A 20,265-nucleotide genomic window follows, 5' to 3' on the forward strand; every position below is an offset into this window, starting at 1 on the left:
ACCAGTGGATTGAACTGCCTTCACCTTCAACTGATTAAAGGAAGAGCTCGACATTTTGAGAAATATTCTTGCAGAGAGTTAGATGAGATAGATACCAATACACCTGAAGGTAAATATGGTAAATATGAAGCTACACAAGTAGCTGGTTATAGTAACGGGGAAACAGTTAGGCTGGCTCTGTCCAAAGGTAACAAAATCTGACTACAACCACATCTAAAGCTCACTAATTACGGTAGGTAGAGTTTATAACGTTTGAACAGATGCAAGCTCCGCTTCCTGACGGTGTGCTAAGCGAACTAGCTGCTGGAGGTAGCTTCATATTTATTGTAGGCCTACTGAGACATGTTGCACCAAATTTGTGCAAGCTGTGATTTACAATATGAGATAAAAATAATAATAAAACACCATAATTCCCTTTGATTGATTGATTGATGAGCATGTGAGAGCCCTGTAGGAGTGGCAAATGTATCTATAATTTCTGAGCAAAAAAGCGTGATACTTGATGCAGGCACCATTTGCAATCTGTGTGTGAACAATGCTCACAAATGCTCGCCCATGATTGGTATCAAGCAGTATCTGTTCATCTAACACTAAGCAGGTAAGCATATAATGAATTTCCCAAAATGTCAAATGATTTCTTTAATGGTAACCTGAGACAAAATGGTTGGGGGAATGTCAGCAAACTTGAAAATTGATGGAAATTAAATGGCCTGGAGCAGTTTTTGTGAACACTTGATAATATAACTGTTCATATTATCAACAAAACTGCTGTCTCACAAAGCCAAAGAAGCGGTCTTTATACTGTACGTGGTGATATCATTGAACCATGTAGCATAAAGCTCTGCTGAGTTTCATGGACACTTACAATGTTTGGTAAAGGATAAAGCAGTTAGAAAATGTGTCTTGGTAGAGCCATAAATGAAGCAAACATCACAGTTTCATACACTTTTGTGTCTGTGAGGAACAATAATGAACACTCAACTGTACTCATGTTCAATGCGGCTATTCTTTTACCTCAGATAAACAAGTAACATTTGCAATATAAATACCTGTCAAGAAAGTTTTATTTTTATATGAAAGCATTCATTGAGTTTTGTTTTTCCTTTAAACCCTGAGTTCTCGCCACAAGACAATTAACAGACATGTTGATGTGCAATTATGTAAAAGACAAAAACAGCAAATGAGACTTCCATGTGGACTGACTCCATCTACTTTACAAAAGAATTAATCAATATGAAGGAGAATCTGTGTACTAAACATCTGACAAAGAATTATGGAAGACAAATGTGTTTTCATTCATTAACATTAAAAATTACATTTTATGGCTTGTTTCATCATGTCTAAATAATTATTGTAAAACTGTACATAAACATGGAATGAAACCTATTGTGACATATCAACAGTGGCCTTTAAAAAAATACTTGACAATGTTATCTACAACTAATATGCACTGTACAGCATCCAAAAGTCCAAGAAAGATTTAAGGCACTTAAAACAATGAACCTCTCTCACACAGTCACAGCTCATCTGTTCACCCTTTGTAAGACATTGAGTAGCTAGAAGCCTGAGAGATGAATGTTTCGGCTTTCGTGTGGTTTATCAGAAAGGTTGAACCGCTAACAGGCAGGAAGCAGTTTGTGTTTGTTTTTCTGTTTCTCCCTGGATAGCAAATATCTAGCCTTGGCTGAAGGTTTACTTGATAAATGTGCAATACAAAAGCAAGACAAGCCACTTTAAAATTGTCCCAACATAGTTAATCCTATTTATAAAGAAAATTATGTATAGTGTAACAGTTTCAACATTTTGGAAAGCCATCCTCAGACCTACATAAGACCAAGAAAATACTTCAGGCACAATCTAAAACATGGTACAACCTCACAGCAAGCAGGGTTTTTACAGTATGCGCATAAGTCATCACCTGTCATTATCTGTTAATGTGCAGCCCTTGCGTAAAAGCACTGATCTAGTCATGTGAATCAACTACAAAGAGGCACTAATCATATTTAGTGACAGTTTGGTGAAGAGGTGAGTGTTTTTATAGGCTATACACTTTACATATGTGTGGCTAGATGGCACTGTTCCCATAAATACTATATTATGATTCACAGCTCAGCTGTAATTTCAAAATGCATACACACACACAAACGCAAACATACACACACACACACACGTTTGTGCACCGATCCTTGTTAGGACACTGCATTGACTTCCATTCGATGTAGACAGCCAAACCCAAACCCTAACCTTAACCAGGACCTCAAACATAACGTTTTGCCTCATTAGGACCGGTTAAGGTCCCTGTGAGGACTACTGGACTCGACAAGGTTGGTGTTTTCCTGAAGAAAGTTACACTGAGGAAACAAGAAACATGCGTACACATACCTGAACAGACATTTCTTCCTCCATACAAACACACCACTTATTCTAAAATCACTTACAGCCAAAAAGTAGTAAGCATGACTCCTCATTGTCCAGCAGAAAAGTTGTTCACCTTTGTTGACTAGATGCTCACCAACTGAGAACAAAAATACCCACGCACACCTTTTAATTAATACAGTAAGTAATCAAACTGCTTTCTCAGTATCTGAATTTCCTGCCTGGATCCTGAGCAGATGGGACAAGAAATCTGATTTGACAGTGGATCCCTTCAAACCTCACTGCCTCTTCACCTGATGGGAGTGTATTGAAGACTCGTTCATGCCAATGTCATCACATGCATCCTATCGTTCAGAAGAGTCCCACCATGTGATCAATCTGCCTCATGTAAACACTCTTTAATGGCAGAGCATAGCGTCGCTCCTCTGGGATCCTGTTGCACTGCAGAATGAGATAACAGAAAAGAAGAATGTCATGTTAGGAAGGAAAATGGCTCAATAACCAAAATATCAAAACCTGTAAAATGTTCTTTTTTGAGTAAATGGGTTGGGGTGGCCTTACATTGCTGATGTTGCTAATAGGTTGGTTCTCTTTCAGATCTCTTTCTGCCAGCGCTCCCTCTTCACAAGGAAACAAGTCGGTCCACTGTTTCTCCCTGAAGCGCTTGTCTGTAGGCACAACATGGCCCTCTGTAGTGAAGATGTACTTGTTATCAGATTTGTGTAGTGGGTTGTCCTCATCAAATAGCTGAAACACAAAAAAACAAAATATTATTGTTATAAGACAATATGGAGAATACAAAGTAGCAAAGTTTTAGCCAAAATCAATTAGGATGATAAATACATTGAAACTGATATTGTGACAAAATGCAGATTGCGATTACTGACAGGGCCTCTAAAACATAGTACTCAGTTAATTGTTCAAGTTATTAAACAAGCAAAAATGCCAAATATTGGTTGTTTACAAGCTGTCAAATATTGGGATTTGCTGGTTACTCTATTTCATATCATTGTAAATTTAATATATGGGTTTGCAACTCTTAAATCACATAAAAGAAGCTATTTGATGATGCTTCCTTGAGCTCTGGGAAAGCGTGATGTACATTTTTCACTATTGTCTAACATTTTATAGACAGACAGCAATCATTTTAACAAAAATATATGAAATGGGGTGATAGGGTAGTTATAGAAAAAATAAAATATTATAATCTCTTATCTATATTACATATACAGTAAAGACAAGCTTCGGCTGTGACATACCAGGTACAGGTATTTGCAGGTCTCACTGAGGAAGAAGCTCTCCATGCGATCCTCTTTGGATTTGTCCACGACGTGGTGGAGAGTGGCGTACCCACATCTGCAAATAACACAGCTGGGCTCAGCTCACAGTAGACACATTAAAACACTGTAAAGTTTCCAAAAAGATGCTCATGACATTGATGCCCACCTGACTTTGGCATTTTTCTCAAGGCTCTGAAGAATATCCATTCCAACATGCAAATAGAAAGGATTTTTGGTCGCCTGTTGAAAGTGAAGGAGAAGAAAAATGGCGTAAAAGGTGTAAAAGGTAACAGTAACCAAAAACCACCACCATCTTTGTGTTACAACAGATGAGTATTGTTACCTGGTACAGCAGATAGGTTGACTCCACCAGCTCTGGTCTCAAGGGGTAGAAGAGCACATCAGGAGCCTGCAGTTGCCAGTTGTATCTCTCTGGCAAAGCCCCAAAACGCTTCCAGATGGCATAGTAGAAGGCATGCAGGCAAATGGCATTGTCTACATCGCCGTTTAGCACCTAGTGATAGAGCCAAACTGTATTATAAGATAACAGCACATTTTTACACTTTCATATAGCTGAAAGGACATAATCTAACCTGCAGCCCAGGAAAGAAGGCCTGAAGCGAGTCTATCCAAGTGTTCATTATCTCACCACTGAACATGTTCACATTAACGTAGAGAGGTGGGTCACCCTCTCCTTCATTACAGGACTCCCTCCTGAAAAACAAACACAGGCAGGACAGGTTTTACCATATGTCATACGATTTGGTGTGTATACAAACAATTTTGTTGTAGCAGGTAAAATCAAATATGCTTGTGTTCTATCTTAATTACACATTTGCTTGAATAGTTGAGGTTGTGTGCTTTACTCAGAGGCAACAAATCAGTGGTTGCTGATGGAAAAGAAACTCTTGTTTCTCTGTGTCTGACTTAATGTAGGTGGCCCATCAGACATCTCAAGACAGCTGCAACCCTCTAAATTCTGCTTTCTATGTCACATTCTTCAGCACAAAAAGTAACACTGACAATCCATCTTTGTTCAACAGAGATTCCTTTACATAGCTGTGATAGTTTCAGGTGGGGCACAAGCTCATGTGAACCGGCCTCATGCAGCCAACACACCCAGTTGTTTGTACCTAAAATGCACACAATCTTCGATATCACACTCTGTCCGTGCGGGACTCACCCTCTCCTCATGTGGCTCTGTATGCTCTCATAAGCAGCTTGGAACATCCTGTAGTCCTCTTTCTCACCAAAAAGGATGTATGATTTGAGCAAATACTCATAGAAGGAGTCCATACCAGCTCCAAGACCACTCTGCTTGCTAACCCACTGGCCTGTTTGGATATTAACTACATTCCCTAAACACAGAAAATAGGGTAAGGGTTGTTGTAGACTTTACCATGTTGGTAACAACAGAATCAAAACAAAACGAAAGAGAGAAAAGAGTCTTTTCACATCACTACACAACTGTACTTACCTAACAAACCAGTTTCGTTGCTTCTCAGATTCCACAAAGCTCTGACAGCTCGTCTTGCTACCCACTCAAATGTGGAATCTCCAATCAAGCGGCTCAAAATCCCAAATTCCACCAGTAGGGAGCCAGCTCCTGCAGTACAAGTCTCATTGATGCTGTCAGGAGGGACTCCTGTCTTCAGGTTCACCTGAATTTAAGATATAAACCAAATATAGCTTGTTGGAAGGAATACAATTTCACTGGCATGATAACTAGGTAGTGCAAAGGTTGCTTGAATACAATGTGTGCAAATAATTAACCTCTAATCTGTGGACACAGTCTCACTCACCCTGGGGTAGGGAATGCCTGTGCTGGTGTTCTCAAAGGCCGGAAGTAAGCGGACTGCCAAGTCATGAGCCAAGTGAAGCAACTCATTATCATAACCTTCATAGCCCACCTTTCCAAATGGGTGTTTTGGGTCCGTCAGTAGAATGTGAGCTGAGATAAGACTTCCCAAGATCCTTTGGGGGAAAGGAGAAATATAAAACTGAGGTTCAAACTAGACACTGATCATGATTTTAATATCACATCTGTATGTCTGGATTAAAATTGGCTCAAACTGTTTTTTATTTGTCAACTTGAAACATTTATGGAAGGCATGCTCAATTCATTCAAAAATCATTGTAAATCTGACTTTACAACATATTTGTTAATTCAGAAACAAAAGAGTGTGCCACAATTAGAGCTACAGGTGAATAATGATCACAGTCAAGATTTGGCTTTTACAATTAAATTTGATCAGACGCAAAACTGATGGTGTTGAGGACCTGCCCCACTTGCCTCGCACACACAATTTAAATATGTGTGGTGTGTGTATATTTATAGTAGAAGTTTATGAATGTGATCATCTGTCATTTAAAATGGTCAAAGTACAAACAATTTTGTTTACTGAAATTTATTACCTATGAAACATCACTCCATCTAACTATAAATCTTTAACAGCAGCTGTATCAGCAGTATCCATCTCAATATTAACTTCAAACTTCAGCCAGATCAGTGGTTGTAGCCAAAGCAAGCTGATCAGTTTCAACTTGAGCACGACTCTAAAAATAAGTAACAACATTGGTACCTGATGTTTGCCTCAAAAACTTGCACAGTTGAGTCCTTGTCAAAAGATACTGTATCTATAACCAGCTTGACAGCTCTCTGGAACTCTGTCACATTGCCAAGCACCTGCAGAGAAACACCACATTATGTCACATTATAATAACTACAGTATGGCTTCCTGTAAAATGCTGTTTGATCTTTATAAAGTATATTTATTGTAAATAAGCTCTGTTTAATAATCTGAGCCATCCACTTACATGTCCTAAATAAAAGAGTCAGGATCTGGGAGAAACTGAGTATGAAACAACTTACCAGTAGGGTATCTAATGTGTCAATGAGTGTTAGGGAGTAATTCCCTAAAACATCATTTATGTTGATGTTTGACCTGAAATATAAGAAGTGAAACAAACTCAGAATTTGCTCACTAATGCACTTGTGGCAGAAACAGACACCAGAAAGCACATTCATACATTTGCATAACTCCAAGCGTTTATGTAGGGAAAACATTTTTTAAAGCAAAGACAAAAATCTGTTAGACATTTCAAAAGTGTTATTTCCACTGTGTGATTGAAAGGAATGTTGATGGTTAGCTCTGTTGGCTCAACAGCTGCAGGTGTCGAAGAAAGTTATTTGTCAGACATTGGACAACAGACACATTTAACTGAAATGGTGGTCTGGGAAATCCCAAGAACCCCAAGCCCCTTTCTGTGTTGCATCTAAGAGTAGTTTGGTTGTAAGACATGACTGATGATAGGGCCACCACACCACCAAAGCTTTAGAATAATAAATAAAATGTGATTATGTGGTGCCTCTTTCTTCATTAAAAAGTATGTTCAGTGTTATTGTTCAATGCTTTTAGCACCACAAAAGAAATCCAATCTCCCCTATTATATTTGTGTAGCAGCAGAGATTTCAAAACCTGTCACATAAAACAAAAAATACCTGCATGAATAGATATCACCATGGCAGAGTAAAAGACATAGCCCCTGTAATTTGAGTGAACTGACCTCTTAAAACATAAAGACCTGTTTTTAGATGAAATGACAAATTTGCTTCCGTTATGAATCTAATATTTAACATATCAATCTCAGGTGTCCTATATTTTTTGTTTTCATACAATGACTGCATTATTACTAATACCTGAAAGTTGTTTTCAAAGTGTAATGTGTTCAAATCAATTTAAAAACTGTTTGAGGAGGAATAAAAATGCACTGACACTTTAACTATACACTGAAAAAAAGCAAAGCTGAAATGCAGTCTTATTTTATTTCTTGTATCATTTTCAAGTATTCTTTCTCAAATCTCCTCTTTGTTTTTCCTTTGGTTGAGTGTTTTTGTTTAATCTGAAACAATTGGTCAATTCATCAGTTGGTTGATCAGCAGACAATGTTGGTTGTTAAATGAATCAATCAGGTCTAGAGATGCTAAAATTAGTTGATTTATCAATGGCACAGAAAATCAATTGGAGAATGTTGTCTAAATCAATGAATCATTTGAGCAACTTTTAAAAGAAAGAACGTTGTACATTTCTCTGGTTACAGCTTCTTAAATGTGCACATTTTCTTTAGTCTTCTTTGATAGTAAACTCAACATCTTTGAGTCGTGGACTGTCGATGGGAGATTTAAGGTTGCATCTTAAACTTTGTGAAATGGTGATCAACATTTTTCACCATTTTCTGAAACAATGTGTTGACTAATCAATTAGTTGTCAATTGTTAAATTAATCGCCAACTATTTTGATAATTGATTAATTGTTTGGAGTCTTTTGATTTTTTTAAGTCCAAATTGTCTGATTGATAAACATGTGGATTTTTTCTTTTCTTTATCATCACAATATAGTTGTGGACTGTTGGTAAGACAAAATAAAACATTTTTAGACATCAGCTTAGCCTTTCAGAAACAGTGATTTGACATTTATTACCATTGTCTGACATTTTATAGACCGAACAACTAATCGATTAATTGAGAATATAATCTCAACAATAGAAGAAGATAATATAATAGAATTGATCTAAATATTAAATTTAACCTAGGCAATCGTAAATCAGGAACCATTTAATTTTTTTATGAAGAAATTGTATCATTGCACTTTAACACACTCTAGGTGAATAAAATATTTATCATTTTTTGTGGTTACACCATTTGACATTTTCAGGAGCATTCAGTCTTACTTTGGTTAAAAACAAAAACAAACCTTATGCATGCTTCTAAGACAACTGTTTAAGATAATTTTGAATTACTCATTTTGCTAACTCTTATTTGTCACTGACCCGGGCAGCAGTGAGAGCAGCATGTTTACACTGATAGCTAATTTGATTACAAACTGCATGCAAATAGCTCGGTCTGCAGAGGACCGCTGAATTGTAGCTAGGTGCCAGCAGGTGTCTGTCAGCTCTGATAGACAGGACAGCTTTGAATGACTCACGGGTTAAGCACGTCTGGTCCCCTCCCTTCACAGTCAATGGGGTTCAGCTCGTCCTCGGGAAAAGCATGTTTCATATAATTGTCATATCCGAAGTAGAACATTTCTTTGGCCATGCCCTTCATCTTCGCCTTCAGTGTGTCCGGGAAGGAGCTGTACCTCCTCACGTACTCGTCCTTGTTGCCATCGTACAGGTTCAGGTAGGATCTGGTAGGTGACTCCTCTCCAGCCTTTTCACAGGTCGTCGCCGCCTCTTCATATTTGTGGTTGTGTATACGCCGAGACCACGAGTTACCCCCGGACTCTTCAACTTTCTCCTCCTTGAATAATAAGTCTAGTTTGTGCAAATTGAAACCGAGGGGGAAGTTGAATCCCCAGCTAGGTCCCAGTCCGAAGGCTAGCCACAGCACACAGCCGAGCGACAGTCTCAGTACTACCAGACCAACTACTAGTGACCTCCATTGCATCTTTGCCCCGGCTCGATCTTAAAGCGCATAATTTTGAAGTACTCACACCTTCAAAATGAGTGAACGACTGTGAATTCCTGTCTGTCAGGCTAAACTACAAACAGAGAGAGAGAGGGAGAGAAAGATTGTAGCGATTTCGCTTCACACGCTTCCTGTCAACAAACCGGCCCCTCCCAGATTCTGACGTGTGATTGGTTCCCCCGCTGTGTCGTCATCCGAACAGTGGCGCGGGCTCCTGCAGCGATTGGTCGAAGAGCTGTCAATCTCCCGGCTGCGTCTCGTGGCATCCCTGACGTGTCTTAAATGAACTTGTGCGCCAATAGAAAACAGCCACAAGAAACCTTCAAAATTTACATTGCAGAACATCTCTAAAGACAATTGTCAAGAAAAATTGAGTGACTCAGAATATATTTACTCGGCATTATTAAAAATATTTATGCCACTTTCTAATAAGACTCCACGGTTTTTAATGCCTGATTTGGTGATGGTTAATACATCATAGTCTATACTAAAGTTTTTTATATCCGTTAAAAGTCAAAATTGACTGGTTGCACTGGAGTACGGCTGCAGAGGATTTGGACCAAAATCCACAACTTCATCAGATGGCAGAAATTGTTCGTGTTTGATCTGTCTTGTATTGTCTGCTAATGCGGTTTTTAAACGTGGATTTTAACCTGTTTTTAACCGATCTGTCCCTAAAACCTTTTACTATACGTTCCCTCTGCTGTAGGGTTTCTAAATAAGCTTTAGGCTGGTGTTCCTGTACTGTGCACCCATCATCATTATAACTCAACTGATGACATTTATTATTTATATATAGCCTATGTTTCTATGTTTTGTGTTTTTATGTTTCACTACTATTGTTTGTTTTATTGTTCGTGCACTTCCTTATTGTTTTATTGTTGTTTATTCTTTCTACTGATGCTCTTAAAATTTTGCTATCCACTTGCTCCTGCAATAATGTAAATGTCCCCACTGTGGGACTAATAAAGGAATATAGACTATCATCTATTATAATTTAATTGTATACTGGCAGACCTGATTATGTAAACAAAAAAGACCTTTATTATGTTCTCATTAACATTTCTGAATTGAGGCTTGATTGTGGTTGGACAGTAAAATAATACTAGATTAACATTTTTATAAACAGAAATATCAGTGCATTATCGCAAACTACAAGATAAACATGAGCCAAAGGGAACAACATAGCTACCCAACATTTGTTCTTATTAATAATCTATAAAGTATATTTAAATGTTCTCAGGATCATTACTAAAGCCACTACCACTTATCTATGAAAGGCTACCCTCATTAGAGCATTACAACCGACATATTAGTACTTTTCAGCTCAGTGTGTGTACATGAGATTTTCTAAGAGTTTGGACAGAATTCAGGTTTTCCCAAAGATTTATGGCAAGGAAGGGGCACAACACCTAACAGCACAGAATTTAAAACACTAACCTGTGAGGCAAAAGAAATGCTGTTTCACAGCAAATTCCATGATTATTGTTTCAGTGACAGTTGACCACAAGACAACATGTCATGTGGGTGTGTTCGCACCTCCATAAAGAATCTCATGGTGTAAACTCAGGAATTTATAGTGATCATTTCTCTTGTGTGTTACTAATTATTTTGAAGATTAAGAGCTTTTGTTTGTTTTTAAAGTGCATTAAAAAAGAGCCATGTTACACCCATACAGGTGTTGTCACTTTGCGTGATTAGCCCATAGACTGTATGGATTAGCCCTCTTTTCAGGAGTGTGTGGATGTGTACACGCTGACTGTCCCGCAGGTTTTATTGCACCTGTTTGTGTACATGGACTTTGGTGACCTAATTCCCAGGATAGCTCCACCCAACATCAACCTGACCAGCTGTCTCATCAGCAAGGCAAGTAAAACTTTAAACTGTGGTATTTTAATGTTTTTTCCCCATTGTTGACTCTTACTGTCAAGGAATTAATGCCCATTCTTACAAGATCCTGTAGACATTAGTGCGCGAATCGTGAGAGGAGCGCATAGGAGAGAGTGTTTTTAGGGAGATGCAATCCTTTAGATGTCCCCAGTGACATCCTATACGAAAGGTACAGATTTTCAAGCGACATTAAGTTAGTTTAATATTCAACATTCATTTGACATTCAAAATACAAACCTATTATGCGCTTCAGCCATTTGAGTGAATGATGTCAAACCAAGTGTATAACATACAGACTATGCACTCATGTACAAGAAGGCTTATTTTTCAAATATCTTTTTGTCAATTTTTTACATATACAATAAATAAATAACCTTACCACCACTCCAGTTTCAGAACTTGTGTCAGGAAACCTGACAAAAACTCTCAATAAGAACATCTTGAGAGTAATCGCAGCAAGTGCAGAAAAGTAGAATTTTATTCATATTTTGTAATTGAAAAAAATAACCAAAATGTATATTTAAAAAAGAATCATTGTAGCACATGAGGGATATTAGTCTGTTATACAGTTGGTTTGACATCATTCACTCAAATAGTTGAAGCGTATACTAGGTTTGTATTTTGAATGTTGAATATCAAACTTGATGTCGGAAATTTTCTGCCAGCATTCCTTCCTGGCTTTAGCTGCAGCAGTGTTGCTTTTTGCCTGGATGATGTGTTTGAATTCTTCATATTGAAGAATAATTGTCTGCTCCTCCATAGTAAAGTAGTCTGCTCTGCAGGGTTTCTCCATGTTTGTGATTGGTCAGACGCTGCAAACACCTCCCCTTTATGTGAGCGCGCAGTGATCCAGATTGGTTCAATTGCCGAGTTCATAGTTGACCAGTTTCGTAGTACCGCTTATCAGGATTGCGAATGTCTGGGTAAATCTACCCATGTAACGGAGATATATCCCGGGTATGTTAATCCAGTTTCGTAGTACAGGCCTCTGGTTGTCTTACTTCCGGACAAGAGTATTGAAACCAAGTCTTACTACAAACTCTTCACTTTGTGTTAACCAGCTCTCAGCACGTGCCATTTAAATTAATTTTAATCCTACAAAGATTCAATCAGTAGTGACCACACCAATCTCAAAAGTTCTGTGAAATAAAATAAAAAACATAACAATCCAAATTAAAAAGCATGCCTTTTTATTTCTTGAATATATTGAAGTGGTGGTTTTTCCTCTACCCAGGTAGGCACACCTTGCATGCCGCTTTGCTTCAGAGATGAGACATTGCACAAGGCACTTTAAATTCTGCCACTCTCTCAGCTTCGAGGCAGCACAAAGGACATCATTCCACTGAGGCGACTTACAAACAGAGGCCAATATGCACGACACAACCCGTACAGCTTTACTTTTAGTACATTCAGACTTTAAATAGAATCTTATATTCATACACTCATATCTCACATCAGTAAAAATCATACTAGCTTGATATTTGTACAGACCTGCTTAAACTGACTTGCTTAAATGCAATACAATACAATTTTCTAAAACAACAGACATGTCTTTGAAAGAGGAAAACCTGATCAAGCAAAAGATGACAGTCCTCAAAAAACAATCAGAGTAGAGCTTGACAGAAATGGGAAAACTTGTATGTCCACATCAGCCATCTCCTGGCATCATATCTGACTGTGTGGAGAACATCTGTTGTAATGTGATGCCTGTTTGACCAAATAAAGTTTCCTTCCTCAGGATGTTGCTGAATACCCGAGATTAGTGTTATAAATCACTGGGTATGTTCAACTGAGTAATGCCTTGAGGATAAAAAGGTAGATCCCAAATTAGGTTCTAACTCTTTTGAAGTACAGCTTTACATCAAGAATAATGCCAATTACATTCCTTAAATTTGGTATCAGAATTAAGTTTTTGGTAGTGCATTCAAAGGATTGATGAAACTATCACATAGTAGAAAAAAAGGAGGGGAGAGAAAATAGTGTGAGACGAGCGGAACAGTGCAGCATGTGAGTTGACGATATGACTGTACATCATGGCAGAGCGATGAGGGTGTGGCATGATGGTAACATGGCAAACACAGCTGAGAAACATCTACTGCATTTTCAGCTCCTCCGTGATTTTGAGTGCTGGATGAGCCACTGAAGTGTAATATCTGGAATCACGAAAAACGTGGTATCAGTCAGACAATTGGTTAATCACTGAGGCACTTTTTAAAAACTCAGTAGCAACACAGCAACATGATGGCATACAATGTTGGATACGATTTAGCTACATAAAACCCAATAAAATGCCATAATTATTCCCCTTACTTATACAGTAGGTTCACACAAGGGTGCAGGTTTGGTTTCAAAAGGTGTTCAACAGAAAAAGATTAAATAAGTTATTGTGCTTTCCTAAAAGTAGTGAAATAAAAAAATGAATGCATTTTAAAAATATGCAAAAAAAACAGAAGTGCTTTTTCAGCTTCAACTAGTTCCTGCAGTCTTGTTGTCAGGGCACACACCAATCCAATTCAGAGGAACAAATCAACATTTTTATCAGATCGTCTCTTCTAGATTTGGGGGGCTGGACAGTTAAAGGATACTGTTTGAAGATAATTTAGTGACTAAATCTCCACTGAAGCAATAATAGTATGAGTGTGGTTGGTTGTGGAAAGATTTTAAAATTTGAAAAAACTGGAAATTACACGCAGTCATTAACTGCAACTCACCAATGTTGTCTTTCTCTTTGCAAGAAATTGAGTAGCAGCATATCTCTCTGTCCTGAATAGCTGCCAGATTCCTGTGAAGGAAGAGATTAATAATGAACAAATAAATACAAAAAAATGCATCCTGCTGGTGTGAAAGAGTGAGATACAGCTTAGGGGATGACAGTAACTTTCAGCACATTTATCCACTTGACAGCAGGGGGAGCTATTTCTTCACAATATGCTACAATATGCTTAACACAGCTCCAGTTTTCACAAAAATAGGAAATTAAGGAGAGATGGTCCCACTTTTCTGAACATTAACATACAAGTGGTTCAACTGATATCGAATTTAAAGTAGAATTAAAAAGTAATACATTGAGGAACAACAATAATAATAATATTCTAATGATTAAATCCCAAATTATTCCTCCAGTACAACTCTATGCAAGAATGAATCAGACAAATTTCATGACTTTGATTTCATAATCTTCATGTTGAGTGTAGTCTTCTTCTCATACTTACATTTTCTCAATGAGCTGCTTTTCATCTAAAGCACTGGGGATATCCCTTTTGTTACCGAGTACCAAAATCTAAAAAAAAAAAAAGATGCGTTACAAACAATAATGTGACAAAGCAGTGACTCTTATATGGAAGTGCAACAAGTAGTCACTGATATAAAACCACACATAGTTTTGCATGTCTGGTAAAAAAGAATCAGTCCATTGTTAAATCTAGTTTCGGGAGAACACTTACAGGAATTCCTTGCAACTGTGGTTTGTCTAATAAATTATGAAGCTCATTTCTAGACGCCTCCACCTTTTCACGATCTGCTGCATCAACCATGTACCTGTAAATGAGTAAAACTGAAACAGTTAGTAGGATGCATTTTAAAGACATTTACAGTATGCCCAGTCCAGCACCAGCAGCAAGTGATAGTTTCATTTATTTATCTGGCAAGCTTTAACGCCAGAACTTGCTCACTCACACGATTGCATTAACTCCCCGACAGTACCGCTCCCACATGCTCCTGAACCTTGGCTGCCCTCCTATATCCCAGATCTACAGAATGAAGGGCACATTATCACATGATATTCTGGTTTCAAATGTCATTAACATTGCATTTACAGTCCTACCTTCTGATAAAAAGCAGTGCGCTGTCAACATTTCACTAACTGTCCAGACTAATTGCAGTTATGTTTTGAAAAAAGTGAACAGGAAGACTCAAATATCTACCTTGATGGTGACGTTTCCTTTGGTGACCTTCCTCATATTGAACCCAACTGTAGGGATCATGTCTTCACTGAAATGCCCAGACTGAAAGGAAAAACATAAGCACACTTTTAAAGTCATTTCTTACACATTCGGGCTACAATTAACAATTCATTTCATTAATCTGTTTTTTATATTTTCTAATTAATCCATTAGTTATTTTGCTCATAAAATATGAGAGAATAGTGAACAATGCCCAGTGCTTGTTTCCCAAAGCACAAGATGAAATCGTCCACAAATGTCTTGTTTAACCTACAAAACAAATATATTCAGTTTACCGTCATGGAGGACTAAAGAAATCAGACATCATTATCATTATAATTACTATTAGTATTATTATTATTATTATTATTATTATTATTATTATTTATTGTTGTTGTTACTGTCACAGAGGACTAAAAAAACACACTATTCACATCTGAGAAGCTGTAACCAGAGAATTTTGAAATCAATCAAGTCAGTTGTCAATTAATTAAATAGTTGGCAACTAGAAAACTGTACACCGTGAACTACAGTTACTCACCCCAAAGCATAATAAAGCAGCTATTTCACACGCTCATTTTAAAATGGTCACTCAATTGTATCATGCATACATTTTAAAGTCCAAGTTTCTAGTAAGAAAAATTAGTCACATGTACAATTTTGTAATTATCCCTAAACCATATTAGTTTTAAGTTTTAAATAGCCTCAAAAAATCTGCACATAAAAAAATGAGCTGTTTTACTATTTGTTTTTAAGAGCATGAGACTAATAAAACAAGATCATCACATTTTCTAATATTTAACAATATGTGGTTTTTGAAATCTAGTTTATGTGTAACAAAGTTGAGTCAGAGTAAAGTTCATTATGGAAAAAAGAAGAGGGAAAGAACACATTAGCATACAGAATCTGTAGCAATTCCCCTTTCACATCAAACTCTATAAGCTGTTTATAGTCCCTCTCCCTGGCCTCCTTTAGTAAAGCTGAGAGCCTGCGCTGTGTGCTGCGTGCACATTTCACAGCACATGACTTGACAGAGTCACCTGATGAAGATAAGTGGAAATGAATGCAGCAGTCTTATGACCGAAGGAGGAAGGAGGAACCACCCACACTACAACTCATTCACTCAAAACTTGGCTGACTTTGACTGCTTTCATCTCTTTGGTGCAAGTTATGTTCCTACCTCAAACCAAACTTCCTCCTCTGACATCCGCCCACTGCAATCCAACTTGACAGACTGTGTTATTTTGTAAATATGTTGTCTTTTTTTAAACTGTAATGCACAATAAAACATGCACTGCTGATGTGCTTCCTCCTGTGCTTGAATTAGATAAACAACACTTCCATTAGCACTTGTACTGTAGTAATTAGATGCTGCCTAGAAGAACTTACACCTGTTGACTCTGCAAACTGGGGTTCTGTCTTTCTATGAATTACTTTATTTATAAAGATCAGGGCTGCAAACGACAATCATTTTTTATTATCAATTAATCTGCTTATTATTTTCTTGATAGAATATGTCTGACAACAGCAAAAAAAATACAGTCAGTGTCCTAAAGTCCAAGATGACTTCAAACAGAAACAAACAACTGAAAGCATTGAGATATTCAATCATACTAAACATAGAAAAGCTACAAATCCTCACAACTGAGAAGCTGAAACCAATGAAAGTTTTGGAGTTTTGATAGAAATAAGTGTTTCAGCTCTGTTGCCACTGATGTCAAACAAAACCTAAACCTAACATCTTATCAATGTAGTCCTAGGTAAATGTGTACAGATGGTAGCATCAAACAGGACAGACAGCAGACTGTATGTATGTACATTTCATGCATATATTTTGTGACACCCAGTTTGAAGGTCCATTAGTTATCGATGTCATTCCCTACCGTACCAAATTAAGCAAGGAATATTTTTACACTAAGCTCAAAGGCTGTGCACCAATGAAACGCAGTCACACTCATACTACAGCCAGTGAAGTTCAATTTGATTAGTCATCAGAGACAGCCAGTGGACTACAAGGCGCGTGTGCAAAATGTTGCTAGAGCCATCACCTCTGCAAGCTTATAACAATTCTGTTACCTAAAGAACTGAAGTTTGCTTTTCACAACACATTACTAAAAACTCTGTTGTCCTCAAATGATTAGCCAATGACACTTGCTCCATCAGAACCACCACTTTTGTGAAATCCCCGCAAAATTGCACAAGGGAAGCATCTTGCCAAGAACCCGATGCACTTCAGACTCAATGACAGGAGGTCAGAGCAGAAGATACAATCTGTGTACTTTTATTGCAGTTGTCATTTCACATGATCACAAAAAAAGCATTAACCACCGTTTGTGTGATGGGTTGAAGTGTAATTTTACCCTCAATCAACTGTTAAAAGGGTCATTTTTTTGTGTGTTTAAGTAACCTGTCTGTCTCACACAATAACTGAGAGAGAGATGAAGATTGTTCTTCTCACAAATGGACATGCAAGTTTAAAAATAACCAACCCCGTTTCGATGCATTATTAGTGAGCCAGCTCCAGTTCATCTCTATGAAACAAGTCCCTAAAATCAGAAGAATAATTTGTGGGTGTGTGAGCGAGTGAGATAGAGTGGATACCAGCTTCACTTTGCTGCAAGGTACCTTGGTACGTGTGTGTGTGTTTGGCTGCACTTCAGGTAGTTGTTGTAATGGTCAACATGTTTTTTATTCTGAACTTCCTGTAGGCTTTGTAGTCTTGAACTCAGTGAGAAATGATCCAACAGTTTGAAGGGGATCAAATTTAAGTTACAACTGAGCAGAAGCATGTATGCTACGTTTGGTTTTAGCATGCTAAACATTCATAACAACTAGCCGACAAGCAACACAGTTAGCTCAGCTGACTTGTTGACACATGATAAGCAACCTGACTCAGCTGTCGGGGTTGTTTTTATGGATGCTGAGGTCCCAGAAGACAAACCACACATACATTTTCGTTACATCAGACCTAGCTTGGTAACTGTTATCCCATTATTAGCGCTAATGGCATTAGCACTACACTAGCAAAGGTGGCTAGCAGCTGAAGACTTACAGCGATCACGTTTACAAATGTTGTTTTTCCCGAGTACTGGAGGCCGACCAGCGTCAGCTCCATCTCATCCTTCCAAAACAGAGACTTGAACCAGTCCAAAAGCCGGTTTATTAGTGCCAGCATCTTGAGGTCGGTGGTCACTCTCCCCTGTGTTGTGTCTGTTTCTCCCTCCCTGTCAGATGTGGCGTTTTCCAGCGAGGAAGGGAGGTGGGACGCAGGCAGCTGTCATATGATCAACCTGCAGAAATGTGCTCCACAGCGCCCCCATTGCTCACATGAAGGGAGTACATCTGCTCACATGCAAAGACTGTTTGGATTGATTTTTATTGGTGAAAATATTTAAATGTTTGAAGACCCCTTCCAGATAAAAAAAAAAAAAGACTCATATAAAATATTCCACTCTCCTTTTAAAATGGCATTGGTTGTATAATTTTTAGTGTGTCTCTCCCTCTTCTTCTCTTTTTTCTCTTTTCTCCCTCTTCTCCCTTACTCTCTCTTTCCCTCAACCCTAACCAGTCAAGGTAGATGGCTGCTCATGGGGGAAAGTTGGGTCTCTTTAAATTAAATGAAAGAGTACGGTCTAGACCTGCTCTATGTGAAAAGTACCATGAGATGACTTGTGTTGTGATTTGGTGCGTTATAAATAAAGATTGATTGATTGATTGATTGATTGATTGATTGATTGATCAATCTCCATCTTCACCCTCATAAAAAAATCCCAGAATCAATGAAAATGTAAATATTGTTAATTTCAGAGGTTTTACTGCTATCATAGGCTATTTCTGCACTCTCTCACACTTTCTCCATCTTTTCTCCCTTTCTCCCGCTTCTCTGTATTTCTCCTTTCTCCCATTTCTCCTTCTTTCCCTCTTGTCCCTTCCTCTCTCTCCTTCTAACCCCAACCAGCCACGTTCCAGCATGCATCCATCGTTAGAATACAAACAAAATACAATGTCTTTTTAACATTGGAGGTTGATGTCAACATTAACCCACCATATCATAATCCTATGGTAATCCAACGTTGGAGTACAACGTTGTTCTTTATGGGTTTCAGTTACAGTCAAGACCTTCTGAAAAGGGTGTGAAAAGTATCCTGAAATTTGGCACTATATAAACAAAAAATGATTTATTGATTGATTAGAGGCTTCAAGTTTTCACATCACATGTGTGAGTTGAATATTGGACCAAAGTGTTAAGTCAAAAATCATATATGAAGGCCACACCTTGAATCTGGATTTTAAGTGAGCACAGAGAAACTTTCCACTGTCAGCAGATGAAAGTGAAAACATCATTCTAGTGTCAAACTCTGCAAACACTCCACCCTGCAAAGTGAAGCACACACATCCAACTGAAGGAACAAGAAAAACACACACTTTGAATGGAGGGAGACTTTAAAGTCCATAAAAGAAATGTGTCTTGCCTATTACAGTTACAATGATGATTACAATACGTTGGACATTACAGTTGGACATTTGGCCTTTCATTATTCATCTGTGATGAATAATGTTTTAATGAGGGAGGAGGAGATGTAGGCTAATTTTAAGGATTCTTAACTTGGTAACAATGTTTTTTGTGGAAAAAACATATACACAAATGATGATAATAATAATAATAATAATAATAATAATTATTATTATTATTATTATTATTATCATTATTATCATTATTATTATTATTATTAGTAGTAGTAGTAGTAGTAGTGTATTATAAAACATGTCTGGAGGGGGTCTTCACATAAGACACATTTTACTAAAAATAAAAATGTACCTCATCAGTTAGCAGTGCAATTATTACATTATGTAATGAGGTATTCATTTGATTGTTTGGATTTACTGATACAAATTATTTAATAAGGAAAAATAACACATTTTACTAAAAGGGGGGGGCTCTGAGGTTATGTGCTCAAGGGTTTGGTGATGTGGTTTTTGTTACAGTAATATGCTGACTCCAGTCTGTGATATCCTGTGGTGTGCATACATTTTATAGCAATGGTTATGTTCATTTTTGATGTGGTTGGAATTTATTAAAATCGTTGATGAGTTCAATGATACATCTACACCTCTAATGTACTGTATAATACACCCTGTTAGAACACAAACCTGCTGTCTTTGTTTTTATATATAATATAACTTGTCAATATTTACATTAAAATATTCAGGATTTAGTCACTTTTTAGTCAATATGTCCAGAAATTATCTAACAGTATAACTCTTTGTAATCTGTTTGTAACGAAACAATTTTTATCTAAAAGAGCTA

At 37.5% G+C, this 20,265-nt stretch overlaps 2 protein-coding genes across 2 annotated transcripts; both read right to left on the reverse strand.

The window, feature by feature from the left end:
• Nucleotides 1–1,046: 1,046 nt before the first annotated feature.
• edem1 (ER degradation enhancer, mannosidase alpha-like 1) lies at nt 1,047–9,201 on the reverse strand. The gene is made up of 12 exons (XM_053316099.1): nt 8,642–9,201; nt 6,529–6,601; nt 6,239–6,342; nt 5,459–5,630; nt 5,134–5,317; nt 4,840–5,014; nt 4,250–4,370; nt 4,000–4,170; nt 3,823–3,896; nt 3,636–3,732; nt 2,938–3,123; nt 1,047–2,817 (listed from the first exon to the last, which is right to left on the reverse strand). The coding sequence occupies exons 1-12, from the start codon at nt 9,103–9,105 to the stop codon at nt 2,728–2,730; spliced, it is 1,911 nt and encodes a 636-aa protein (XP_053172074.1). The 5' UTR covers nt 9,106–9,201; the 3' UTR covers nt 1,047–2,727.
• Nucleotides 9,202–12,186: 2,985 nt separating this feature from the next.
• arl8ba (ADP-ribosylation factor-like 8Ba) lies at nt 12,187–18,232 on the reverse strand. Its single transcript, XM_053316255.1, has 7 exons — nt 18,010–18,232; nt 14,940–15,020; nt 14,692–14,765; nt 14,460–14,553; nt 14,229–14,296; nt 13,728–13,798; nt 12,187–13,169 (listed from the first exon to the last, which is right to left on the reverse strand). Exons 1-7 carry the CDS (start codon nt 18,130–18,132, stop codon nt 13,120–13,122), a joined length of 561 nt encoding a protein of 186 aa, XP_053172230.1. The 5' UTR covers nt 18,133–18,232; the 3' UTR covers nt 12,187–13,119.
• Between the last annotated feature and the right edge of the window lie 2,033 nt (nt 18,233–20,265).

The sequence above is a fragment of the Scomber japonicus genome, chromosome 3 (genome assembly GCF_027409825.1).
Source record: "Scomber japonicus isolate fScoJap1 chromosome 3, fScoJap1.pri, whole genome shotgun sequence".
In the NCBI taxonomy this organism is placed as follows: Eukaryota; Metazoa; Chordata; class Actinopteri; order Scombriformes; family Scombridae; genus Scomber; species Scomber japonicus.

Coding starts and splice junctions, on each gene's coding strand:
- arl8ba (XM_053316255.1), bottom strand. CDS start 18,132: ATGCTGGCACTAATAAACCGGCTTTTGGACTGGTTCAAGTCTCTGTTT. Junction 14,766..14,939: donor AAGGAAACGTCACCATCAAG/GTAGATATTTGA, acceptor TTCATTCTGTAG/ATCTGGGATATAGGAGGGCA. Junction 13,799..14,228: donor AAGCAGCTCATTGAGAAAAT/GTAAGTATGAGA, acceptor CTTCCTTCACAG/GAATCTGGCAGCTATTCAGG.
- edem1 (XM_053316099.1), bottom strand. CDS start 9,105: ATGCAATGGAGGTCACTAGTAGTTGGTCTGGTAGTACTGAGACTGTCG. Junction 6,343..6,528: donor ACACATTAGATACCCTACTG/GTAAGTTGTTTC, acceptor GTTTCTCTGCAG/GTGCTTGGCAATGTGACAGA. Junction 2,818..2,937: donor CTATTAGCAACATCAGCAAT/GTAAGGCCACCC, acceptor CTCATTCTGCAG/TGCAACAGGATCCCAGAGGA.